Here is a 27,578-nt window from a genome sequence, read left to right as displayed (position 1 = left end):
CCACCCACCTCCAGCCTCACCCCTTGTATCCTCCCCCACAACAAACAGCGGTAAGGCCTCTGCAGTCATGTCCATACCCTCACCCTGACCTTCACCTTGACTTTCCCCTGCCACAGCTAGAGGGACACCTTCACAGGGGGAGCCATCCCGTTAGCTGTGCTGAGTGAACTCAGTCCTTTCTCCGGGATCTGGAACACTGAGATTCTAGCCAGTCTTTGTGGTCTAGAACTGAGGACCCTGGGGTAGCCATTGGCCACCATGAATATAGAGAAAGAATGAATGAAAGCTACTTGATAAAGAAAATAAAGATTTATGGGAAAATTAATTTGAGACATAGAGAAAGATAAGACCAACTAAGACTGACAAGAGAATTTAAAATACTGAAAGAGATAACTTCATCAGTTCCTACAGGCTGTCCACCTCTCAACTCCAACCCCTTGTGAGACTCAGGTATGCTCCTCGCCCTGGCTTTCCATGATACTTTCTTGTGTACTTCTAATAACTCTTCCCTCCCCACTCCTCGCCCAATTTGCTCAAGACAGTTTTAGTGGACTTCTGTTACACACAACCAAAAGAATCTTAATTAATGCTTGTGGTAGACAGCCCCCAAAATATCTGCAGGCATTCACACTCTTGTGTAATACCAATCCCCTTGAGTGTGGGTGGGATTTCAGCGACTTGATTCTAACAAACAGCAATGATGGAATGTCACTTCTGAACTTAGGTTATAAAAAGGCTGTGGCTTCCATCTTGGGGGTCTCTCCTGCTCTCTTCAGATCACTGGCACTGGGGGAAGCCAGCTGCCATGCTGTGAGCTGCCCTATGGAGGGGCGGGCATGGCAAGGAACTGACGTCTAAAGCCAACAACGAGCAAGCACCTGACGCCTGCACCGGCCGCGTGAATGCGCTTGGAAGTGGCTTCTCTCATAGTTGAGCCTTGAGCGGGCTATAGCCCCAGCTGACAGCCCAACTGCAATCTCCTGAAAGACCCTGGGCCAGCGGTGGAGAGACAATAAATACTGCTGTTCTAAGCTACTAAATTTTGGGGTAATGTTACACAGCTTGATAACTAATACAATTCTCTACAACACAATTCTCACTCAGATTAACATCATGTAAAAAAATAACATTAATATGGGTCAAGATGAATTTCTTCTTGGGAACATTGAACCTTGCTGTGAGAACTGATGTGCACCATTGGAAATGCCCTGACTCACATCAGATCTGCTCTCAGACTGCAAACCGCCATGAACCAGCCATGTGACGCTGAGGGGCACCCTCACAGCAGCTCAGTTGCTTACCTGTAAGGTAAGGATCTCTACGGCCCCTGATGGTGCGAATGTTCTGTGTGATTCTATGAAGGCTGTTTTCTCATACTCAACAAAAAGAGCATACTGCTTTCACAGTTCTGAAGACATCTATTCTGTCTTCCACGCTACAATTTTCCGTAATCATTTTCCAGAATCCAGAGTATATGCAAATACACAGGATACTGCTCTGCAATGCACATCCATCCATTATGAAATCTTTCAGAACAAATATTCTCCTAGTGAGCATAATTCATTAAATAAGATGTTTGGGGACTAAGCTGCCCACAAGTTCAACATTACCTACTGAATTCAAAATGAACCTGTCCCAATCCACCTAGGATCCTTTGGAAGCAGAGTTTCCCTCTGTCTGTGGCACCCTTTCCTGCCTCTTCCCTCCCACTCCCACTCCGCTTACCCTCGCCATCAAACGGTCTTGGCAAAGCCTTCCCTGACCACCAGCCCTCACCACCCAGGACAGAGGTAATCATTCTGGCCTCCCTTCTACTTCTGTATATGGTACTGTAATCAATTATTTGCATATCTGTCTCCCTTAATAGATCATTAGGTCCTTATGGGCAAAGTCCAGGTTATATTGATCTTTGCATTCCCAGCATCCAGCGGGGAGCCTGGAACTTAGTACTTGGATCGACCAATGTTTGTTGACCTGCTAAGAATTGAAACAAACTCCTAAGGGGGCATCAAATCCCCACGCTTGTAGAAAATGCCCCTCTCCTCAGGTCCAGCATATCTGTAAACTGCCTACAGTAGCCTATAGTAGTCACGGCTCTGAGCCTAATCATCACGGACACCACTAATTCACCCCTAAAGTAATGGAGAACAGACATCTCTCAGCAACACTCGCCTACTGAGGTCCATTTTCTCTCCAACTTCTGCTTCTCTGTGGTCAAAGGGAACAGATTCTAGAAACACTTCCACAAAGGGAATTTACCACTTGCTAGAAATGTTAGTTTAAAAGGAAAGGAATCCCCTAACTTTTCAGCCTGTCTAGTTCCTTACAGTGTTAGCACTCTGCTTCTATGGCTTCTTTGTCTATAGCAAGAATTCCAAACTACAGAACTGTCACCACTTTTGAACTACAGAAAAAAAAAGATAGCTTTGTGATCAGTTTTCAGTCACAGCCACCCAACACACCGACCACCATCAACATTAACAGTCATGTGCAAGTAAAAATGGTAACAGAGACAGGTATTCTAAATAGACTTCAATGGAATAACACAAGTGAAATGAAGGCCAAAACATCATATACCAAGCATCTTATAACAACACCTGATATTAGATAAATTATTTACACACACAGAAGCAAAGAGAACAACACAGCTAACACAGATCTCAGTGATCACTCCCACCACTGGCTGGCCACATAGAACCACCAAACTGGATAAGGGGAAATGGCTCCATAAATTGTTAGGCTGAAGACATCCAAGAGGAGCACTGGTCTTTAATAAGAGAATATGATTTCATTATTATAATATTACCACATTATCAAATTATGATTCCATGATTTCTAAAGAGTCTACATTTGAAAATCAGCTCAAGGAACTAAAGAATATATTTAACTTGGATAAGGCTAGACCTTCCCTGAGAGACCTCTTATTTCACGGAAACTGGAATATACTAGGCTTGGTTAAACTTCAGATTCACTCTAAATCAATACTTAAGGTCACCTGGGAGGACCTCAGAATACAAAAAGAAGAGGGAGAAAATAACCAAGGTCTGGCTGCTTCTGCATAGCCTGACTTGACCTGTCCAGTTTATCTCCCGTGTCATTTCCAGATTTGCCATATGAACAAGGAGAGGCTCATTCTTATAACTCCAAATCATGCTACTAAATGGCTCTGCATACATTGACAGACAACCCCAGAAAGAGTCACGGTACCGGTCACTCAGTCTTCCCACCTTCCTACCGGGAGCCTTTTTAATCCTGTGGTAAAGGCCCAGGTAGCCCAGTTACCTTCTGTGCTCTGTAACGAGGGTGTTGAACACCACCTCTCTAATGAATAGCTGTACTTTTATAATGATAACGTTTCCTAACAAACGATACGTGCTACATGGGCATTCCAAGAGTTGACTATACACTTGCAAACCTCAAGCTTTTGGAAAACATCTTCAACTTAAGAATCACTTCCATCTGTATCTATATAGATACTATTACATCTAAGACACTGACACATTTGGTTCAAATATTCTTAGAGGCAATGTTTAATTGTCAGGAATACATCACAGCATTTTTTGGAGCTTTCTTCACCTGGGCAAGCTACAAATCAAGACTTAAATTTCTAAACCTCAATTTCAAGAAACCCACACCGCCATTTCCTTATTCCAGCAGTGCGTGCTCAAGAAAGTGACTCTTGAAATCAAATAATTTAAATGGGTTCATCCCAAAATATTTTTTCCTTAAGAGTGTAACAATGCAACACAGATGCAACACACAGAGGGGCTTCTTCCCCCAAAATTTTCTACAAAAGATGTCCTTGAATACCAGAGCCCTGAATCAAACATCCATTCTGTTCACTGCATACCTCAGCAGGTTGTCAAGCTGTAGCTGATGAAATTTCACAAGGTCCACAAAAATACAACATGGCACTGAGCACTCAAACCACGCCATGAACCTCTTAACCCACCCATCAATGCACTACTTATCCTGACTGATGCTAACTTTGCAGAGACAAGGAGTTTACCAAATATAATCAAAATATATTTAATAACTTCTCCCTTTCTGCCCACCAAGGACAGAAGCATCCATCCACAGAAAAGAACTTGCTTATAAAATGTCCTAAACGCTACATTCACAGTTCTGCAACATACAGTCGTTATTACACATGAACTCCCATGCCAAGTCTTTCCTCTTCATCCTCCTCAGAGTCAGAAGGTCTATAATCAGAGGTGTCCAAAATAGAAATGACTTGCATTTCACCAACCAAGATTTCTGCAAGGTTCACAAAACAAACTGGCAAGGATGTAATTGCAGTTGCTAACAATTATCTTCAGTGTACTCCAGCTGTACTGCTCTCAGTGCCAGGGGCCAGCTGACAAGTCAAGCTGATGCATCTGTGCCGAGCACGGCATTCACATCTATCACACCGAATGAAGCCCACTGTATGTCCTAAGTAGGGGATAAAGAGCACAAACAATGACCCAGGAATCAGAATTACATATCCTAGGTAACGCATCTACAGAGTAATGAAGCCAGGTTGAGGTAGTTTTTATGAAAGTAGTATAAACAAGGGAGACTAGAAACTTAGCCCAGAGATGTTACCACTGCCCAAACATTTTAGAACCTGCCTTTCAATCCAATTTTCGAGCCCTACTGAAAAACAAAAAACAAAACGAAAGTTTTCTTTACTTTCTATACAAAATCAAAACTAACGTATAGAATGTCAATATTCTGACAAAGGTGAATAAGAAAAGATTTCAAGGTTTTCCACCACAGTATTTAAAAGCGACCTTCCTGGCAAGGCAACAGAGATGCCCAGAGTGTAGGAATTTGGAGCTGACCAATCCCTGAGATGACCTCTTTATCAGAGTCACCAAGAGACCTTTCAGGCAAAATCTTGCTGATCTGAGGAATCTGCCAATTCGTGTGCTGTCAAACTGACAACACTCAATTTTAGCTTTAGCACATCCCTTTTCTCCAAGCTGGCAGATAGCAAAAAAAAAAAAAAAAAAGCCCCTAGAAGAAGGGAAGAAAGCCATAGGAAACAGATTCAAACATCATAAGTGACCGAGAAAGGGAAAGGAGAGCAAGTTAGCTGTCTTCTGAGCTCTCTGCAACTGTGCATCTAGCCCGTTAGACTCTTTCTGGAAAGAAACGGGCAAAAACAGCCCTCAATACTTGCTTAGGGCTGCTTGAGCTCATTTTTCAGCTCATCAATTATCCTTATTTAAAGCAGTGTTTTAATACAATAAAGCACATTTATGCATGCCTCAAAACCTTATTCTTTGAAAAAGAAAAACAAGTCCTGGCTTCAGCTTCCATCTAAGGGCACATGCTGACATTCCCAGGAGTGTGGCTCCCATGACACAGCCAGCAAACTGCCTGGGTGGGCTCTGTTACCCCCAGGAGTCAGGGAAAGCCTTTTCAAATCCTCATCCCACTGCTCACTGCATGGCATCACGATGCAACCTTGAAAAGATGCAACCCAGAAGAGCAATAAATGCTAGAAAGAGGAGTATTTCTATTCCAAATTCTACTCCAGCAAGCTTCCCATTCAAGGGTCACAGAGCTCTGTACAACCTCATCCCACCCAGCTCTAAAATTCCAGTTATCCTTCTGGTTCCTGAATACTGCACTGATGTACTGATGATATCAGGATGAGCCCCGCAGGCTTCTAGCTTCTCTGGCTATGGAAAGTTCAAACACAGTTTGCTGTAGATCTTGGAACATATTTCATATTCAGTACAAGAAAATCAACGTGTGCTATGTTCATAACGACATACATTCATCTAGTACTTTTTGGTTTATTAAGCATTTTAGCCTCATTTTGATCCTCATTTTAGGTACATCAGGGCACAAGGCAAGGCAATATGTTTAAGGACATTTTTTTTAAGCAGAGAGGAGAGTGAGGCTCAGCAGGACGGAGGTCCCACAGGAAAGGCAGAGCCACATCTGGAAGACAGGTCTCCTGACTCCTGGGCTCCTGCTCTTCACCCTCCACTGCACCTCACAGAGCTAGAGGCACATCCTGCAAACCCCAAGGCGAGCCACCCTGAATTGACCCTCCATGAACCTCTCCCTTCTCCTTCAGGAAAGGTAGGCTAGAATAAGGCCAGGTCGCAGAGCAAAGAGAGGAAACGGTCTCTTGACCAAGACTCTGAGCAACAAAGTACTCAACACTTCAAGATGACGCACAGCACTGCAGGGAACGTGAACACTCTCCCTCCTTCCAGCCATGAGCTTAAAATGGTAATGAAAGCAGGAGAGGCTGACATCAACTGCTGGTGCCAGGGACTTACCCTGCTGCTCAATGTTGAATCCTGAAAGCACTCATACTTTGAAGTATGACAGGTATGATACTGTCAATAGTGCTCTTGTCAAAAATACCAAACCCTGCTTCCTTAAAGTAAGCCCAACAGGACAGGCTTGGTGCGGAATCTCTCTCCCTGAGGTGAGCGCAGAATTTCAAAGCTACCCACACGGCTTGCCTCCCGGTATTGTTTTCCCTTTGGTTCTGCCCTTTCCTGGATAGGAATGGATTTGATTTCTGTGTTAGTTTCACCTAGCCAGAAACGTGAAAGCAATTCACCTCCTTAAGATGATAGACAATCAGCTTTGCAGAAAAGGGTGAGAAAGTCTACCATTCCACAAAATTATTTAATCTTCACTCCTCTCAAAAAGCAGGCAGAAAAGTGAAAATCCTAATCACAACGTATTGCTGGCCAGGAGCTTGCTGGCAGTGACTATGTCTCTTAAAGCTGGCGAGCCAGCTCGGGGAGGGCGGGATTCTAGACACAGACCCTCCCTCATCAGCTGCCACAGGGCAGCTGAGCTGGGAGCTCGAGAAAGTGACAGCGGAGTGAACCCGACTCTGCCACTAAGCGGCTGTGGAAACGTAAGCAAATTTCTTAACCTTTAAGGCTCAATCTCTTCTCCTGTAAAATGGGGATAACGATGTGAAGATTAAAAAAGATAATATAGGTCAAGTAACGGGCACAGTACTCAGCCCGAAGTTAACACTCCGTAAATCCTGCTACCGCTGTCCACGATCTGCATGACCTGGGCAGGAGACTGTACCTCGCCAAGATTCAGCTTTCTTATCCGTAAACTGAGGTGTGGGAGCAAATGACCCCCCGAATCTAAATATGAGAGGAAAGGAAGATAAGGCAGAGGAGAGGAGGTCATGGCCTCACCATCCAAGCTCTGGAGGATGGCGCTCTCAGCAAACCTTTACAGTGCACCTCGCTACTCTGCTAACAGGCAGTCGGTCCATGCTCGGTCCAAGCGTCTTCACGAATCTTGCAGGCAGCATGGCTAAAAAATCTTAGCCTGCAATGAAAGTCCATAGGCATGGTTTTGCCCATCAGGCTGAAAATGTTAAAATGGGATGGAGACTCAAGAAAAAGAACGCCGAAGAGACGAGGTTAACTAGGTTATAGATACCCAAAGAAACCAAGAGCAGTAATTCAAGCTACTACTACAACAGGCACTTAGATTTTAAATTGCTCCTTTGTCTCCCTACCCTTGTAACAGCGAGTGTACTCTTTCCAGTCATCCTTCCCCTACACAGGAGGAGCCCCTAGGCTGCTTGCTTCTCTGGATATGGGAAGTGCAAACACCGTTTCCTGTATAATCCAGTTTATTTCAGGAAAATCAACATGAGTGGCTAGGTTCATAATTGCATATGTTCATCTAGTAGTTTGGGGATTATTAAGCATTTTAGCCTCATTTTGATCCTTAAGGAAGTAAGGCCATGGCTGAAGCCATTCATCTGAAGAGACAAGGAAAAAAGACCAAACATCACATAGTTACAGATTTCCACTAGCCGTGGTTTCCTTTCAGTTTGGGTGTGTTTTTTTTTTCTTTTGTTATGCTTTAAAGCTTTCTTAAGTTTCATTTTCAAGACTTCAATCTATCTTCCACCTCTCAGGTTAAAATGCAAACAAAACCAAAAGTTTCACATCCATTCGACTTTCATTAATTACAAGTCTTGTTCATTCTCTACCTCCTCCTGCTTCGTCTCATTCAATAAATACACATGATGATGCTGACTCCGATGTCCTTAAGCAGCTGGGTTCGCCTGTTCACTCAACAAACATTTACAGAGTGTCTTTAAGGTATCAGGCACTATTCTAGATACTTGGCTTCTTCAATAAACAAAACAAAAAATATTCTATTGGAACTTACATGCTAGTAAGTATAAACAGTTATTATTATATATGTATATACTAATATAGTATATTATAGGTGATATGGAATAAAGAAACAGCATTGCAGAAAATGCATACCAGGATTGCTGAGGGGGCAGCAGGAGAGATGTTAAATGGGGCAACTGGGAAGGCCTCACTAAAAAGGTGAGACTTGAACCAAAACTGAAGGCGGTGAGGGAGTTAGCCCAGAGGATACACGAAGAAGAGCACTCCAGGCAGAGGGACAGAGCAAAGGCCCTGGGGTGAGAGCATATCTAGTGTGTTCAAGGAACAGCCTCGAAGGACGCCAGTGTGGCTGGAATGAGCTAGTGAGTGGGTGAGTGGGGAGGGCAGGCAGGTCACAAAGGGCCCTGGAGTCCACCAGAAGGACTCCACTGTGGAAGCTCACTATAAGGCTTTCTCACTCAATGTGAACTAAGGAGTCACTGCAGTTTTTGAGCAGAGGAGTGACGTGTTCAAGTTTTTAAAAGGATCTCCCCGCAGCTGCTGTGTTGAGAAGAGACTGCAGTGGGCAGGGTAGACGCAGGGAGAGCAGTGAGGCTGGCAGAGACGATGGCTGCTGAGATCAGAAGGGCAGCAGGACAGGTTGTAGGAAGTGGTCAGACTCTGGATCTAGTCTGAACGTAGAGAGTCACGCTTTTCTAGCGGATTGGACACGGGATGAGGGAGAAATTGGGTTGCCAAGGACGACGGCTGATCTACAAAGGAAGAAGTTGCTATCAATCATTTTGAGACAAAACCCCAAACTGACACTACGGTACACATGTTACAGATATCCCGATTTATTTGGTCTCATCGAATCTTAAATTCTCTTTAGTCCATCTCTCTTTTTCTCCTCCCACAGAAACAATCTAATCAGGGCAGTCAGCCTGTTGCGGATAGCGAAGTTCCTTCTCAGAGAAACTACAGATATGACCACAGTGACAAACACCCTACCCCAGAAGCAGCCCCAGACTAGTTAACGTTTGATGGCTAGTCAAGCAACAACAGTTTCCATTTATCATTTACTGGCTGTATGACTTTGGGCAAGTCATTTCTCCTCTCTCTGCCTCATTCCTTTGTCTTAAAGTAAGGATACTACTACTCGTAGGGTTATTGTGAGTACTAAATGAAGAGATATCCAGCACCAAGAGCAGCAGCTAGCACAGAGTGGACAATATATAAGGGCTGCAACTGTTACTATCATCGCTGTTAAATGCTTTTGTTACTTCTCAATCTTGGAATGATTTTATGAGAAATAATACCTGGGGAGCTGAGGAGTCTAATATAAATCTTAAAAACATGAACAACCTAACACTAAGGTACCCTAAGTACAAAGACAGGGCAAGTTGCCAGTAGGTGTCATGGAAGCCCAACTGCCCTAGCTCAGTCATGGAAATTCTACAGAACAAACATCACCCACTGTGTGTCTGGGCATGGAAAACACGGCTACATACCTCATGTCTCTGTGATTTTAACAAACTGACCTATCACGATTCAGGAAAGAGTAGCATCAACACAGACATTTTAATTCTGTCCTTGATTATGAGCCTCTGAGTGCAGAAGAACAGAACAGCCTCTTGAGCAGGCATGTACGTTGGAGGCAGGTGAGGTAAGGGATAACTTACTTGCCAATTAGACTGAAAAGTTAAGGTATAAGTTGAGAAAAATATCTCATATAGTGAAATCTACTACTGAAAACTGCTTCTCTGACCTTTCAATTCTAGTTGTCTGGGATGTTTTCCAGGATATCAGAAAGACGGTATTTGAGCACTTCAGCTTTTGTTACAGACTAGAATCAAGAATCAAGGATTCTTGAGATGTAGTTTGAAAATGTTTACTAATCATCTAACAATCAAAATAACTCAGAAATTAAAATATAGATATATATCTATATACTATTTAAACAAATCTGTTCACTTCTCCCAGCCTGACACTGAATGAATTTCCACCGACAATGTCCCTGAACAACAGGTAACACTTCCAAGACATACCCAGCTAGTGATTCTCAACCCTGGCTGTATCCTACCTGAAGAGCTTTAAACATACTAATGCCAAGGCCTAGCCCTAGATTTCTGGTTTAATTGAAACCAACGTTGAGAATTGCTGGATGGGTAAATCCTAGAAGAGTTACTTAACGAATTTGGGAGAGAGAGAGAGAAAGCATTCCTTAAATGGTGAATCAGTATTTCCAGGTTTAAACTAGCATTCATCTGAACTGGGTTCTGGGGTGAAAGGATACTACAGCCTAGATTAGAAATCCTCTTAACCTGCCCTATAGTCTCTTTAACTATCCTGCATCTCCAAAACAAGAGTTGGTAGACTTCCAAATGTTTTCTCAAAAATGACTGATGACCAAAACTTAGATTTCTTTCAAATGAAAGAACACACAATACTATTCTATTTTTCTCTGGCAAAATCCTTCTAATCCTTAGTGCCATACAGCTGGTTACAATTACTTTTTTTTTCCCTGTTTTTCTTACTATAGTCAATAACATCCTGCAGCCTGGCTCTAAGAAATGTGATTCTTCCTTTTTGTATTTTTTAAATCCAGTATTTAAACCTAAAGCCTCTACCCAGTATTCATGCCCAACATAAAGGAGAAATTATTTTCAAATGTTTTTGCCTGTCAACATTGTATAAGACTGGGTAATGGCTTTCTATAATAACCTCATTTATTCATGCATTCTTTTAAAATACTACACTTAAGTCTTTTTTATATGCTAGACACTTCTTTCAGGTGCTTGGAACTACAGCAGTGATCAAAACAGATCTGGCCTTAATATCCTTCTAGATGCCTTTAAGTGCATGAATTTAAAAATAAAGCATGGCTGTAGTTCAAAAACATCTAAAGAGTAGGTTAAGATAATGGAAGTCTAAAATAACAACACTAGAAAAGTCATACCAAACCATAACTTACTGAGCGCCTACTACAAACCAAATGTTGTGTCAGTCTCTTCATATATGGTACTCATTTAATAAAGGTGCTGTCCTATAGAGATACAATTACTATTCAGAAGAAATTCAAGGAGGCCAAACAATGAAAAAACTCTTTCCTTTAGTAGAGTTTAAATTTGGCTTTCCACCTAAAGTCAGAGGAAATGCTCCATCCTAAAGTCAACAACAATGAATTATGATCGAGTTGTGTCAATGCATTCATACGACATTCAGGTTAGTTCAATTACATCAACTGTGAGAAGATTTGGGGGTTAAAAAAAGAAAAATCAAGTTGTCATAAAAATATATTTCCAATTTCAAATTTTTTAAAGTTGGGAATTATGTAAACTGTATTTCAGGCATGATGCATAAACTACCCATCTGTAGATATTCAGTCACGTAGCTTATTGATATAACAGTACTAATACAGATACTCTAAGACCAATAAAGTAAATAAACATTACTAGGTGCAGTGATCAGTCCGTTAAGTTCCTTTACAAACACTAGTCCAAACCAAGTCACTCAGCTCAGAAATTCACAGGACTGTAATTCGGTTCTAAGCAAAAACGAGGTGACTCAACCAAAAGCTGTCTCCAAACCATTCTGATAATACTCTAAAGAAATTTTTTAAAAGCATTCAGGTGAGGCTATTTGCCTCCAATCTCTCAACTTCCCAAAAATCCTTTTTTTTTTTTTTCGTTTTTAACGGAAATGGGGGTGGCGGACAGCCAAGTGGGGTCAATTTGTAAGTTTCCGGGGCGCTGACACAGGCCAACCCTGCTCTCCAACACTAGGTAGAGACTGTGATTCCAAAATGGGAATTCGCTCCTCAGTTATGCCAGGGATAATCCATCCCCTTTGCCTTTTAAAGGGCAGACGAGCTCACCCTTCTCGCGCATAACTCGGCTGTGGCTGTGATCAGATAGACAGAGCCTGGAACCCGGGCCCCCGGCCGCCCCCGCCCCGGCCACTCGCGCCGTCCCCACCGACCCTCACCCGCGGTTCTCCCGGGCCGCCGGCCGGCCGAGTCCCCCCGCCGCTCCCTCGGGGGTCCAAGCCAGGGGCCAGGGGCGGCCGGGGGCCGAGCGCCCGGGGACGGGGCCGGAGCAGGCTGAGAAAGCGAAAGAGCCGGGCCGGGGCGCGGGGTCAGGAGGGCGCGGCGGCCCCGGCCCGCCCGCCCGCGCTCACCGTCGATGTTCTCCCGGTCGCTGATGTGCTGCAGGTTGCAGCCCGTGTCCTCGCGGCTCAGGTCCGTGTCGGCCCGGTAGGACTCCAGCCGGGAGTGGGCATTCCTGCGGAGCTTGGGGCTGGACGACACGCAGCACGAGGTAGTGTTCCCCATCTTCGGCGGCCCCCGGCTCCAGCGGCGCTCGCCTTCCTCCGCGGCCCGGCGCGGGGCGCGGGCGGCGGGGGCGTGGAGGGGAGGCCCGCCCGCCCGCCGCCGCGGGAGGGGCGGAAGCCGCGGCCGGCCCCGGGTCAGCAGCGGCGGCGGCGGCGGGGCCTCGCCATGGGCGGCGGCGGCGGCGGCGGCGGCGATGAGCGGGCGGCGGCCCTGGCTCCCTCGGCCTCCGCGCGCCCGCCCTGCCCGGGGCCTGTCCGCGCGAGGAGCGCCCGGTCCGCGCGAGTGCGGCCGCGAGCCCCGCTCAGCCCGCCGCGGCCATGGCGGGCGGCGCCGCGCAGGCCGCCTCCCCCGCGCTTCCCGGCCGGCGCCCGGCCCCGGCGGCTGCGACGCCTCGGCGAGAGGTTCCGGTTCAGGCGGCGGGCGCGGGTCCGCGCGGGCGGGCGGGCGGGCGGGCGGGCGTGGCGCGGCCCTGGGCCCGGCGCGGTGCGGCAGCGAGGATGCTCGCCCTCCCGCCCCGGCGCCGCCCCGCCCCGCCCCGCCCGGCGCCGCCTCTTCCCGCTGCCCTGGAAGCAGATGAGCGGGCGCCGCGCAGGGGGGCCCGGCGTCTCGGTGCCCTCCCCGGTCTCCGCGGCCACCCCGGCTCGACGCTGTGACGAGAGCGCCGTGCGCCCCCGCTCGCGGGGCCGCAGCGGCGAGCGCGGCCGGGGCCGGGGCCGGGGCCGGGGCCGGGGCCGGGCGGCCTGGGGGCGCCGAGCCTCCCCTGCTGCTCCCGGGAGGGGCTGTTTTTTCTTTTTTCTCTTAAACGTTTTAAAGGAAGCCGGACGTTGACTGGGAGTTCTTGCTTCTGCTTTGAGCTTTGCCGAGGACTTGACGGGGCCCTTGTTTTAACCCTGGAGTAAATCTTGGGGCCCTGGGCTCCTGGGATGTCGACTTAGCTGCAGTGTTTTGAGTTCCTTGGAGGTTCATGTGAGGTGGAGACAGGTAACTTAGCGTCAGCTGTCCTTGTTTGCTTTTAAAATGCTGTCGGGGTTGTCGGGCCGGGAGCGGTCTGAACTGAGGCCACTTAACTGAGGGAAAGGACGCGACGGGGCCTGGCTCGTGGGGGATCCTCAGAAAATCGTGGGTTCCGCTTCCCTCCCGACGCCCCCGCGCCCGCCATGCTCGGCCGGGAAGACTGTTGGCTCCCGCCTGCCTTGGGAAGAGTGTAAGGTGGCGGAAACGACCTGTCCCCCCTTTCCAGATGGTCACTGAGGGAGTCATGAGGAGGGGCTCGGGGGAGGGGGCGTTTGAACACGACAGAGCCGGTACATTCCCCTTAATTGTAAGTATAGGGAAGCTGAGGTCCAGAAAGATGAAGTGCCTTGATGGACCCAAGGCCTCAGGCCTGGTGTGGCGACAGGCGCGGGGAGAAAGGAGTGAGGGAACGGTGTGCGTCGAGCGTCAGCGGTGTGGAGGTGTCTTGCCAGAGGCTTCATACACGGTACTTCCGTTGATTCTTGACGTGTCTCCTTTCTGTCACTGTGCTCTCCCTCTGTCCGGCGGGAGTGTTTATACATCTATGAGTCCGTATTTTAACAAGCTCCACGACCTGAACCGCAGTAACGCCCTTCGGTGGGCTAAGTGGTGGGCGTCCTTGAACCCAGGTACAGGGCAGCGCAGTGCTCATGCGGACCAGAGGGGGGAAACGCGAAGGAAGTTCCCGAGAACTGCGGCCCGGAAGAGGCGGGGAGGTAGCGGACAGACAAAATAATGCGGTCTGTCATTGCTGCAGGGAAGTTTGGTTGGGGCGGAACTGCAAGTCCGGGAATGTGTGGACTCAGATTTTCAGGGCTGCGGTGTGTGGGTAAGATGGCTGAGGAGCCGAGAGGGGTGACCCGATCGTCTGCTCTGATTGCTGTCCTGTAATTTGGGCGCTATAAGCATCCAATCACCGAACATACCTACGCCGGCGCATTGTCATTTTTATTTCATCATAAAATTTGTAATATTTGTGTTAATGATATAATTTGAAGGGCTTACCGGGAGAGACAGCATGGCACTTGTGGCGGGTCATCGGGCAGTGTTAACTGGAAAGAGCATCTGGAGGTGAGGGAAGACGCGACTGGGGGTAAGGGTAGCCACAGACTCTTGCCAGAGGAGGGGACCCCCGCTCGTCTGCAGGGACTTTTCTGTCCCCCCACCACACCCACCCCCTCTTTGAAGTTCCTGCCATGTTCCCTTTAGGAATGTACCTGTTGGGTTTTTCAGGAGTGTGACTTTTGGTCAACAGGCCTGGGGGGTGGAGATAAGTGCTGAAGCCTCGCCAGTGATTTACCTGGGTGCCAACCCCCCACCCCACCCCCTGTACACATACACACACACTTCAGACTCCTCCAGGTAGAGATGCGTCCTGCTTGACACACAGTGACATTTTAGGAAAGGCTGCAGAGGCAGTGTGATGCCAGGATGATAATGGACGGTGTCATTTATGAAACACCTGCTAGATGCTGAGCATTTCTTAACATCTAATCCTATGCTGTTATCTCCCATTTTACAAATAAAGACACTTTAATTCTGATAATTAAACTCGTCTAAAGTCAGATTACTGAGAAATGGCCTACCTGGGGATTTGAACCTTGGTTCCCATTACAAAGTCTGTGAGGCCCCCTCTCAGCTGCCCCCACCGCCAGGTGTCACTGAACAGAGGGGAGCAGGGAAGCAAATTAGAGTAACGAGAGAAGAAATCCACAAATGTTTTGAGTGGAAAAGAGACAAGTGTTGCTTCTCTCCTCTTCTCTTTTCTGTTCTCTTTCTGAGAGACTGCTTAGGACTGGTTCCAGACTTGAAGAAGAGAGGGGAGCCTTTTTATTTCTGTGGGGCCCAGCCCTCCTGACCACAGTGAGTAGATAGGCAGCAAGGTCGAAGAGAGACGTTCCGCAAAAATACCATCTGCATTTAGTCACAGCATCTCTGAGACTGTATCACGTGGAAATGTGAATGCAGGGACCCTTCCTCAGTGTGCATCTAGCCCAGGATTGGGGCTGGTGGGGAGAGGGAAGCTGTCCTCAAAACGTTCAGCCTGCTCAGAAAGACTCAACCTGATCTACTCATACCTCAGCCTGCTCTTTGAGCAGCAAGAAACATCTGGGAATAATTTTCCTTCATCTTTCTTCACAAGCACGATTTGAGATTTTGGTTATTGTAAAGAGGTAAATATGGAACTTGTGCAAACTAGCTAAGGCAGTGCTCTTCAAACTTTTTTTTTTAGCAGTCATAGCTTTTTTTAAAACAAAATTTTCAATGGAATCAAAATATTTAAAACGTATAAGCAATATCAGTATTAATTTATAAGATCTACTTATAGAAACAAATCAATGAGAATAGGCTGCCTTCGGGCCGGCCCCGTGGCTTAGCAGTTGAATGCGCGCACTTCGCTACTGGCGGCCCAGGTTCAGATCCTGGGCGCGCACCGACGCACCGCTTCTCCGGCCATGCTGAGGCCACGTCCCACATACAGCAACTAGAAGGATGTGCAACTATGACGTACAACTATCTACTGGGGCTTTGGGGAAAAAAAAGGAGGAGGATTGGCAATAGATGTTAGCTCAGAGCCGGTCTTCCTCAGCAAAAAGAGGAGGATTAGCATGGATGTTAGCTCTGGGCTGATCTTCCTCACAAAAAAATTTTAAAAAAAGAGAGAATAGGCTGCCTTCATTGAATCAGGGGGAGCATAATCACAGTCTTCCTTCAGCCACACTCATATCCATGAAATATGAATCAGTCATCTGCACATCTCCCTAGAACTCAGAAAACACTGAGCCGTTAACCCAGGACCTGGACCTTTGCTCAAAAGAAGGAAAATGGAGGGCCTGGCCTGGTGGCATAGTGGTTAAGTTCGCACGCTCCGCTTCAGCAGCCTGGGGTTTGCGTGTTCAGATCCTGGGCGCAGACCTACCCACTGCTTGTCAGGCCATGCTGTACCAGGTGTCCCACATAAAGTGGAGAAAGATGGGGACGAATGTTAGCTCAGGGCCAATCTTCCTCCAAAAAAAAAAAGAAGGAAAATGGCTGGAGTTTCAGAAGAACCTACTCAGAGTGCCCTTTCCTCATCACCTGGTAGCCAGTTTCCTGTGTCAGTTACTTAAACACGTGTAGGCAGTTGTGGACTAACCAGGGCCTTTGTGTACCACCAGTGCTCCAGTGCTCTTCCTGCACCCCTCTTATTTTCCTGTGACTCCCAACCAAATGAGGCCTCCCTTTAGTCCTCAGTGTAAGCAGTCCACAGCATAACCAGCTATCGGGGAAGTAGTTACTTTGATAGCCACTTGACCTTGACTAATGTAGGTGATTCACTTATTGATAAAACATTTCTTGAAAGTGTACTGAGCCAGGCACCCTGGGGATACAAAAATGGATAAGAGATAGTTCTCACCCTAGAGAAACTCATAGTCCAGTAAGGTACACAGTCAAAAGATGAGATGATTGGAATAAATAGATGGTATTTATTCCTATGAAGTAAAGAATTATACCCAGAGATTCTGTGGGAACGAAAATTTCCAGAAGCAATTAAAGATGGCTGGTAGATTTAAACACCAATGCCAAGTCTTTTGGAGCAGAGTAACTGCCAGAAACATTGTGTTGAGAAGGATTCTGAGGTCATGTTCCAGCTCAAGAGGGAAGAACGCTGCCGTGAAGAAGGGAGGAGGAGAAGATGGCACTTGTGGCACACATTTCCTCTCCGTGAGTAAAACCCTCGTTTACAGAGTAAACAACGAAGAGGGGACAGCCACAGTCACTAGGTATCTGGGCGAAGGCCCACTTGGAAACTGTTTTCTCTGCCTCACCACTGAGAATTCACACTTGTCCCCGTGCTAAATAGCCTTAAGTACAATCTCTCTCTTGCCAGACTCCATCTTCTTGATCCCTCCTTGCTTACCAAGAACAGACATGGTAAATGTCTGTGTGGTCTCTGAGAGCTAGGATGTGCCTTTGATAAGGCGAATTCCAGCATCTCACAGGTCAGATTGGGAGAGGCAGCTGCTTCACTACCCAGTGTCTATTCTCCCATCTCCCTTAGTACCAGGCCCTCCATTTTGTGAGGGCCAGCAGTATGCCCACCTCAAAGACTACAGCTGGCCACGTGACTAAGTCTGGCCAATGACCTGTGAGCAGAATCTTCCAGGAAAGCTCTCTGAAGAGGCTTCCTCTTTTCTGCTTCTTGGAATGTGGGCATGATGGCTGGAATTAGATCTAGCATGCACTTTTGAAAACCAGGTGACCTTAAAGATGGAAGCCATGAACTAAGGTAATGTCTCTGTACTCTTCTTTTACATGAGAAACTTGTATCAACCACTGTTATTTTGAACTCCCAAGTTATTGATCTGGCCAGGATTTGATATTATCCTCTGATACAGTTTTATATATTCATGTTGTCAGTTTTCACTGATTGACCCCCAGATAATAGGGACTCCGATCTAGAACCATGGGGTACCCATATATACTTGGTTCCCCATAGTAGAAGCAGGTTGGAATGGGAAGATGCCACAGGCAGGCCAAGGTAGGATTTTGGTGTCAAAAGGAAGTTGTTCCTCGAAAAGGCAGATTAGTCCCTATGGAAATTAAAAGAATTAAATGCCTGATACATTATTTTAATACAGATCCTTCAATATTCCCAGAACTAGAGCCAAAGGTTCCTGTGAGAGGAAACCCATGAGTATGCCCTGGTCTGTGTGCTGAAGATCCACCCGACCCAGGAAATTGAATCTCCTGGACCCTCTTCATGACTCCTCCACTGACTGGAAAAGGGGTGGGAACACTGTTTCTGCCACCTTAGACTCTTCCCAACACGGGCAAGGAGTCTTTCTACTCCAACATGGCTGGCATTGGTGGTGTTGGCAGGGAATTTACGGAATGCCTCCCACAACCCAGGCGTCTTCACCCACCTTTATCTTAGTTAACTGGTCCCAGTTCAGACCCGGTTCCCAACGTGAAAAACCCAACAGCATTTTAAAAGTACAACAAGGATAGCTGATGAGTTGTGTTAACTTATTGCCTCTACCTCACATTTTTAACCTCCAAGGAACCCCAAACACTCTGCAGCTGTACTTCAACATGCAGATAGCCCTGGGATCCCTGGGAACAGCTAGGTAGATCCTACTTAAGTAGGCAGTCCTGTCTTTAGTCTCTCATGGTTTTTAAAATAAAAACTCCCCCTTTGCCTAGCATTCAAGCCACCTTCTGTCCAGCCCATCAGAACTGCTCACAGTGCGCCCTCCAGCCTGCTGTTCTGGCACCTCCCTTTCCTCCTGTGACCCCATCCCTCTGAAGACCCTTCCTGCACCCCTGCCCCAGCTCCACATGTGTTTAGTCCCGCTTATCCTCCAAGGCCCCGCACAAGCGCCGCTTTCTCTCAGCCCTTCATGCTGGAGATTGTAAGCTCACACAGATTTTATCTAAAGCCGTTTCTCGCTTCCTACTTTTGTTGTTTTTGTGCATGAATTTGTTTTATCTTACCTGCTACACTGTCAGCTCCTACAGGGCCCCCCTGCCTGCTTCCCTCTGCCACAGCGCCTGGCACCTGGGAGGCACCCAGGACTATTTGTCACCTAAATGAGAGGTTAGACAAGTACCTGAACAGGCTCCTTCTTTTACCCCCTCAGACTTCTGCTAATTTTCTTTCTCTCCTTCCTTTATTTTCAGCAAGAGAAGGACAGAGAGTGAATTGGGGGTAGGGGACTAGGGTTGCTAATGATGATTGTAGAAAGCTACAGTTTTCACTGATAATGTCTTTTATTATATGCTGAAATATTTGAGAAAATATTTTTCTCTTTATTCTTTGTATTGTGAAGCTTTTGAGATTCATAGAGATCTGTTGACAATAAATAGTGTTTATTACCTTTTATGCTTTCTCTCGAATTTAATTAACTAGGAAAACGGCCCCTATGAAATGGAGTTGTACTTCTCAGAGCCTAGTTCTGTGTTGGGAAGAAAAACATTAGAGTGAGCATGTAATTCCTCAAGTTGTCCGCTTCAAAGGAGAGTCAGAATTCCACAGCTTAGGTTGCCATGCTTTATGTCTTTTTTTTTTTTAACCTGAAAGCACCCAAAACCAGAAGAAAAATGTATATGCCGTGTATGTGTGTGTGCGCGGGCATGTGTGCACACGCAACGCATACGTGCTAAAAAGCTGTATTTGTTCAGCTGACAAATTTTGCCGGTTTGTATAAATCAGTGGTTCTCAACCCCAGGGCAATTTGCCTGTGTCTAGAGACATTTTTTATTGTCGCCACTGGGAAGGGGGTGCTAGTGCATCTAGTGGGTAGAAGCCAGAGATGCTGCTAAACATCCTACAGTGCACAGGACAGCCCCCACGATAGGAATTGTACAGCCCGGAACGGCAGTAGTGCTAAGGTTGAGAAACCTTCTAAATCTGCCAGTTACTCACTTCAAATATGTCGTTCATTCTTTCCATCAGAATATATACATCCTTATACTTTTCATAGCATCTGAAAGAAAATAACAGCAATTAAACTCTATCGAGAATTCATTATCTAATTTAGCTTCCACTGAAAACTGTTTAAAAGGAAAAAGTAACACTTGTTTTTGAAAGAAAGAAAAGGTTTTAATTTTAAGTCACTTCTTAAGATTAACTTCCTGCAGAAGGGCTTTTTAGACAATAATTCTGGTTCCAATTTTTCCAAATCACTCTAGAAAATATATGTGAGCCTGGAAATCTGCCCAGTTGCAGATAAGCAGACCTATAACAGACTTTTCTTTCCTTAATCTAAGTGAGAATAAATCCATTAAGAGTTTAGAAGGCAAAGAGCCTTTGAGAACGTTGTTGAGATGATTGTGCAAGGCACAGACGAAACCACTGCCTTTATTCTATTTAGAGTTAGCGATAATGACATTTCCTTCATATTAGCTCTCATTCAGTGTTTTGTTAATATTTCCCCTTTTGGGGGAGGGTTTCCTTTGACCATTTGATCATTTTCCATATTTTTTTCTTTTACAATAATGGGATCATACTATGTATAAAATTTGATAGCCTCCATTTTTTTCTATATTATCATAAGTACTTTCCCATACCAGTTTACATTTTTTAAAAAGTATAATGACTGCAAAATACATCATATAGATGGAACATAATTTAACATTCCCCAATTATTGGACCTTTCATTTGTTTCTTTTCAGTATAATAAAAAACAATTCTAAGATGAGCATTTTTATTTACTGATCTTTTTCTGCATCTGCTTATTTCCATAAAAGGAATTATTAAAATTGGAATTTCTGAGTCATTTTGACCAGATAGGAACATTTTAAAGTCTCTTAAGTGTTGCCATATAGTATTTTAGAAAGTTTATACCATTTACACAAATAATTGTTTCCTTATTGATATTCCAAGCTCAGAGGAGCTTTTGGCCATTCTGTGATCTGTAATTGGATAAGTCTCCATCGCCTCTAACAGCATTTTATACATACCTATATCACAGCATTTCTCAATATGTATTATTTTCTACCTGCATTTCTCCAAGGAAACTCTGAAGTGGAAAGCAGAACTTGTCTTATTCTTTATAGCCCCAGAACTGAGAACAGCAATGCCTACCAGACACCCTGCTCCTGAGAACGGGAACACCTTGAAGTGCATCAAGGCACTTCCCAGGTAGATCTCCAGAAGCAGTAACTGTCTCGATCTCAGCTTCCCTGTGGTGGGCCAGAATAATGTTTTGTACACCTAACAGAGGGAAGCTGCATACCATTAGAGAGCTGTATTAATCTAAATCCAGCCCTGACAACTCTTCAACATGTTGTTTTTCCAAGTTCCAGATTGCTTCAGTGTGTCCTGTTACCATTTCTATTTTTCGTCTTGTCTAGCAGGTGAACTTATAGTGGATAATACCCGCAGTGTTTCTTCCTGATAATTTCACCTCACCCCAAGATGCTCAGGAGCCTGAGAAGTGACTACGTGACTATTACGAACCTCGTAGAAACTTCTTCCTGTTGCTTGGTTATTATCCTTCTGCATTTTCTGGGGACTTCACCTTGGCACAGTATGTGATACTAAGTGTTAATGAATGTTGGATAGTCACTGTATGATAAATGCCGAGAAAAACAAGGAGTGATGTAAAGAAAGAAGTGAAGATCTCTGTCTGCCTTTAGCCCAGCTCCATTTTTACACCACTCAGCATCAGCCCCAGGGATTGGGGTCTTCTGCGTGAAAATAAGATCAATTCCATCACCTCTGACTAGCTCTTCTTGCTGTGGTCCTGGGCTGGAGACAGGCACCTCCCTCACTAGTGTGGCCTGAGGATGCACAGGCCCCCTGTGCTGGTGGTAACACCCTCACTGCCTAACAGGCTGCCTGACATTCCCAGTTGGCCATCCCTTGGGAATAATGCCTTGAAATTTCATCTTTTTTGATAAGTGAGATTTGGAATATTCACACGTTAAAATGTTACTGTTCTCTAACCAGCCCCGTGGCTTAGTGGTTAAGTGTGCACGCTCTGCTACTGGCGGCCCGGGTTCGGAACCCCGGGTGTGCACCGACGCACCGCTTCTCCGGCCATGCTGAGGCCACGTCCCACATACAGCAACTAGAAGGATGTGCAACTATGACATACAACTATCTACTGGGGCTTTGGGGGAAAAAAGGAGGAGGACTGGCAATAGATGTTAGCTCAGAGCCGGTCTTCCTCAGCAAAAAGAGGAGGATTAGCATGGATGTTAGCTCAGGGCTGATCTTCCTCATAAAAAAAAAAAAGTTACCGTTCTCTAATAGCACAGTACAAGTTAGTGTCCCTGATGAGCTGGAAGGATCACCTCTGAAGGCACTAAAGGAATGGTAGAACACAAGGCACGTCTTCACTCGATAAAAAAGGGGCTGGAGGAGAAGGAGCCCTGAGAGAACAAGACCTGCTCTGGGAGGGGTCCAGCAGGAGCCACTGTGGAGGGCCTGGGGCACTCAGAGGAAAACACGGGGCCCCAAGTGACAGGGAGTCAGGTGAAAAACAGTCACATCTGTGTAGGGAAGACTCATACCTAAGACCTAAGACCCCCACTACCTTACCCTTCTCCCAAAATGTGTAGTTACCACCTTGCCTTGGGATGCTTCTGTGTATAGAGTGCTACACAGGAGAGAGGAGCGGGGTTTGGTCAACAATGTTCCATACTCTAAAGAGACACGTTGTAGTGTTGTGAATGGAGTAGAAAAAAGACAAGATTTCTCAGGAAATAAAAACACTTCCACTCTTACTAACAGTTTTATCCACTCACAAATCTGTGTAACTGATTAAAAAGATATTTGAAAAGAATATTAATATTCATAGATGTTATTTTGGCAAAATATGCTAAAAATTACCACTTAATTTATAATAGTTAAAAATTGAATGCAAGCTAAATGCCCATGAAGTGAGGACTAGTTAAGTAAATTCTGCTATATACAATGGAATTTTATGAAGTCACAAAAATAAAGATGTCTATACATCCATACTTATTATTAGAGAAAGCCATAAGATATTGAGAGAAAAGGCAGATTACATAACTGAATGTATCATCTGATCCTACTTAGAAAAACTGTATATCCCTATGAATCTACATGCAAATAGATGTCTTTAGGGATATTCACAAATAGACTGTGTTAATAATGATCATCTTCAAAATGCAAAACTTAGTTGATTTGGTTTTCCTCTGTTGTTTTTTTTTTTTTTTTCCTTTAAATCTGTATCTTTCCAAAAGCAATAATGCATTTTCTCTCTCCAAAAAAGAATAGCCTAACTGAGTCCTATTACCTCAAATGCTTTTCTTCCCCCTCTGGTCTTTGTCTAAAACCATTGCCAGCTACAACAAGCAAGAATTGTAAAGAAGAATCCATGCCTATGATAGAACAGCATCCAAGCTGAAGGACACCTCGTCCATGGCTATAAGACCAGGAGACAAATGGAAGCAGTGCTTCTAATGCAGGAAAGTGCAACCTGGAAACTTGGCATTCTGGACAGAATTCTAGCTTTTAGACTAAAAGGCATTAGCTGGTACAACTTCTTGCCTTTGGGTACTGAACGTGTTATCCTCCATTTTATGTAACTCACTATAAAATTAGCTAATTATATGCTGCTACTTAAGCTGAGATACCTTCTGTCCAGTCACTTGGTTTCTGTCTTTTTGAGGGCCATGCCACCTCACTGCCACTCCCTCATCCCCTCTCTCCAGGGCTGTACTCTGCGTAGCTGAGTAGAGGGAACTATGTAAATATTATCTACCTGTGCCTTTTAATTATTAAAACATTTTAAAAGGCAAATCTCCAAACTGCAGACCATTGTCTTCTCCATTGAAAAGTATTTTCCAGGGGCCGGCCCCGTGGCATAGCTGTTAAGTGCGCGCGCTCCACGACTGGCGACCCGGTTGGGATCCCAGGTGCCCACCGACGCACCACTCGTCAGCCCATGCTGTGGCAGCATCCCCCATGAAGTGGAGGAAGATGGGCACAGATGTTAGCTCAGGACCGGTCTTCCTCAGCAAAAGGAGGAGGATTGGTATGGATGTTAGCTCAAGGCTGATCTTCCTCACAAAAAAAGAGAAAAAGAAAAGCATTTTCCAAAGGTGTAAACTTGAAAGATAACAAAAATTAAGTATATTTGGTGTACAAAGGGAGACTGAAAATACTAAACCTCAAACCCAGCAAATAAGACTCAATTTCTTTTTTGTGTGTGTGTGTGTGTGTGTGAGGAAGATCAGCCCTGAGCTAACATCCGATGCCAATCCTCCTCTTTTTGCTGAGGAAGACTGGCCCTGGGCTAACATCCGTGCCCATCTTCCTCCACTTTATATGGGACGCCACCACAGCATGGCTTGCCAAGCAGTGCGTTGGTGCGCAACCTGGAGGCGAATCCGCAAACCCCAGGCCGCCCCAGCGAGCGTGCACACTTAACCGCTTGCGCCACCAGGCCGGCCCCTCGATTTCTTTTAAGAAACCTCCACCTAGAAAGAGGACTCCCGCACTGCAGCTCAGAGCCTTGTCCTAAATGAGATAATGAGAGGCTCGTGGTACCTGCTTTGTAAAGCCGGATGCAGCCCTGTTACTGCCAGCTCCAGAATCCAGGTGTCCCGCTCCTCCGCTACATCATCCACTCAGAAAATCACAGCAGCTGAGCTCTGTGAATTAAACAACGTGATTGATCAACACTGATCTGAATTCCTACATTTCTACAAAATTACTAAACATTGAACTAACTTCGATTTGTAATAGCCCTCTACAACAAAATAATTGAATAAATCCCTTATTCAATGAGTCAATACAGCAGAATTACATCAACAAATACTTGGGTGTCTACTGTGGTCTCAAGGAGCTGAAGAAGCTTGGAAAAGAGTTTGTAAACATGGAAGAGTTTGTAAACAAACTGGGGAGGCTTAATGGGAAACTCATTTATTCAGAGCCAAAAATCCAAGACCAGTAAGGAGGTTTTTTTTAATTATAGAATGCTCTTTTTATGCCTAAAAAAAATAAAATAAGGTTGTGAGGTGAATCTGAAGAATAAAAGAAACATCAGACTGTATTTAACAATGTTCTTCATAAAGAATATTTTGTTACAGTTTTAATTTTCTGAATAATAGTTGTGTGAGTTGATATATAGTCAACATTTTGAAGGCTACAATGACAACAGCCACTATCACCCCAGTCTCCCTCACGGAACCACTGGGGGAGATTTCAATTTTATGTGTCAACATACCATAAAAATGTAAAGAATTAGCGAAGCTGTATAAATAATAAATTATCTACAAAAGTCTGGTTTTTTTTATTTCTGTGAAGAAGATTGGCCCTGAGCTAACATCTGTTGCCAGTCTTCCTCTATTTTGTATGTGAACGCCACCACAGCATGGCTTGATGAGTGGTATGTAGGTCGGTGCCAGGGATCTGAACCTGCAAAACCTGGGCCGCTGAAGCGGAGCATGTGAATGTAACCACTACACCACCAGGCCGGCCCCTCTGTAAAAGTTTTATATGGAAATATGAAGTTGACATGTTTAGCTATCCCAGTTCAGTCAAGATGACCAGAACAGTTTCAGAGAAGCAGAACTAGAATTTGATTTGAACTAAGAAAATTTAAACCTGATTATATTGGTAATGCCTCTTATTTCCCTTTCATTTTTTTAAAAATCAATTTTAATGAGGTATAGTTTACATAAAACAAAATACTTCCATTTTAATTATCAAAACATTTTGATGAGTTTTAACAATTTAATATACCAATGTAACCACCACTACCACAATCTAGAAAAAGAACATTTTCAAAATAAAAAAAAGATACAGACCATTTTCATTACCCTCCAAATTCCCTTCTGCCCATCCAGGTCAATACTCCTCGACCTCAGGCAACCCCTGATCTGTTTTCTGTCATTATGGATCAAATTTGTCTTTTCTAAGGTTTCACAAAAATTTAATCAAATAGTATGTATAATACTCTTTTGTGTAAGTCTTCTTTTGCTCAGCGTAACGTTTTGAGATTCATCCGTGTTGTTGTGTGTATCAGTAGTTCATTTGTGTTGATCGCTGTGTAGTTTTCCAGTGTATGAATATACCACAGTTTGTTTATATACCACAAATGTCAATGGACATTTAAGTTGTTTCTAGTTTTTGTCTATTATAAATAAAGTCATTATGAGCATCCATGTGCAAGTCTTTGTGTGGATATGTTTTCTTTTCTCTTGGGCAGATATCTAGGGGTAAGACTGCTGGGTTGTATGATAAGTATATGTTGAACTCTATAAGAAACAACCAAACTGTTTTCCAAAGTACTGGCATCATTCTACATTCCCACCAGCAATGTATGAGAGCTGTAATTGCTCCACATTCTTACCAATACTTGGTATAATTGTTCTTTTTTAATTTTAACATTCTAATGGGTATGTAGTAGTATCTCACTGCAGTTTTACTTTGCATTTCCTTGATGACTAGTGATGCTGATATATTTTTGTGTATGTTTTGGCTATTAATATATCTTGCCTTGTCAAGTGACTGTTCAGGTTTTTTGCCCAGTTTAATTAGGTTGTTGTCTTACTGAGTTGTAATAGTTCTTTATATATTCTGGATACAACTCCTTTGTCAGCTGTTTGTTTTGTGAATATCTTCTCCCACTCAGTGGTGTATCTTTTCATCTTTTGCAGCATTGTCCTTTGAAGGGCAGCAGTTTCAACTTTGTAAAAGTCTAATTTATCAGTATCTTCTTTTGTAGCTCTTGTGTTTTGTGTCCTAACTAAGAAATCTACTACTACCTCCAGGTCATGTAGATTTTCTCCTATGTTCCAGAAATTTTAAGTTATAAGTTTTACCTTTTAGCTTAGGTAAATGATCCAATTTGAGTTAATTTTGTACGTGAAGTAAGATAAGAATCAAGGTTCATTTTTTTCCCATATGGATATCCAGTTTTTCCTGCACCATTTGGTGAAAAGACTATCTTTTCCCCATTGAGTAACTGTAGCCCCTTTGTCAAAAATTATTTGACCATATATTCCGGTCCATTCCGGACTCTATTGTATTCCATTGATCCATATGTCTATCCTATACTAATGTAACTTTATAGTCAGTCTTGAATCTGATTAAGTATTCCAACTTTGGTCTTCTTTTTCAAAATTGTTTTGGTTATTCTAGGTCCTTTGTGTTTTTATATAAATTTTATAATAAGCTATAAAAGTGCCTGCTGGGATTTTGATTAGGATTGCATTGAATCTATGGAACAATTTGGAGAAAACTGACATCCTAACAATATTTAGTCTTCCAGTTCACAAACATGGTATATCTCTCCATTTATTTAGGTTTTCTTTAATTTTATTCAGAAATATTTTGTAGTTTTAGTTGTATAGGCCTTGCATGTGTTACCTTTATCCCTAAGTATATATAGTTCATGGTTTTGCTACTATAGTAAATGATATTGTTTTATTTCAATTTCCAACTGCTCATTGCTAATATATAGAAAGACAATAGATTTTTGTATATTAATCTTATACATGCTAAATTCACTTATTCAATTTGCCTTTTTATAGATTCCTTAAATTTTTCTACATACACAATCATGTCATCTACAAATAGGCAATTTTACTTCCTTGCAGCCTGTATGCCTTTTTTTTGTCTCTTGTGTATTGTACTGGCTAGGACC

At 44.4% G+C, this 27,578-nt stretch overlaps 1 protein-coding gene and 1 long non-coding RNA gene across 3 annotated transcripts in view; one reads left to right on the top strand and one right to left on the bottom strand.

Moving 5' to 3' along the window:
- Positions 1–12,902, bottom strand: part of CCNY (cyclin Y) — a 219,650-nt gene extending 206,748 nt beyond the window's left edge. Inside the window, exon 1 of the mRNA XM_058532792.1 lies at positions 12,300–12,902. Coding sequence (XP_058388775.1) covers positions 12,300–12,453 — 154 coding nt within the window. The 5' untranslated portion in view covers positions 12,454–12,902. The remainder of the gene's footprint in view (positions 1–12,299) is intronic.
- Positions 12,903–13,196: 294 nt separating this feature from the next.
- Positions 13,197–26,092, top strand: LOC131398859 (uncharacterized). Of its 2 annotated transcripts, XR_009216998.1 has the most exons (4): positions 13,197–13,434; positions 14,466–14,538; positions 17,049–17,172; positions 21,010–26,092. It is a non-coding gene; the product is annotated as an uncharacterized LOC131398859 (long non-coding RNA). The 2 variants fall into 2 exon arrangements; XR_009216997.1 differs by having other exon boundaries at positions 13,197–14,538.
- Positions 26,093–27,578: the final 1,486 nt, after the last annotated feature.

This window comes from Diceros bicornis, chromosome 36 (genome assembly GCF_020826845.1).
Source record: "Diceros bicornis minor isolate mBicDic1 chromosome 36, mDicBic1.mat.cur, whole genome shotgun sequence".
In the NCBI taxonomy this organism is placed as follows: domain Eukaryota; kingdom Metazoa; phylum Chordata; class Mammalia; order Perissodactyla; family Rhinocerotidae; genus Diceros; species Diceros bicornis.
This window is presented reverse-complemented; position numbering and strand designations above follow the sequence as displayed.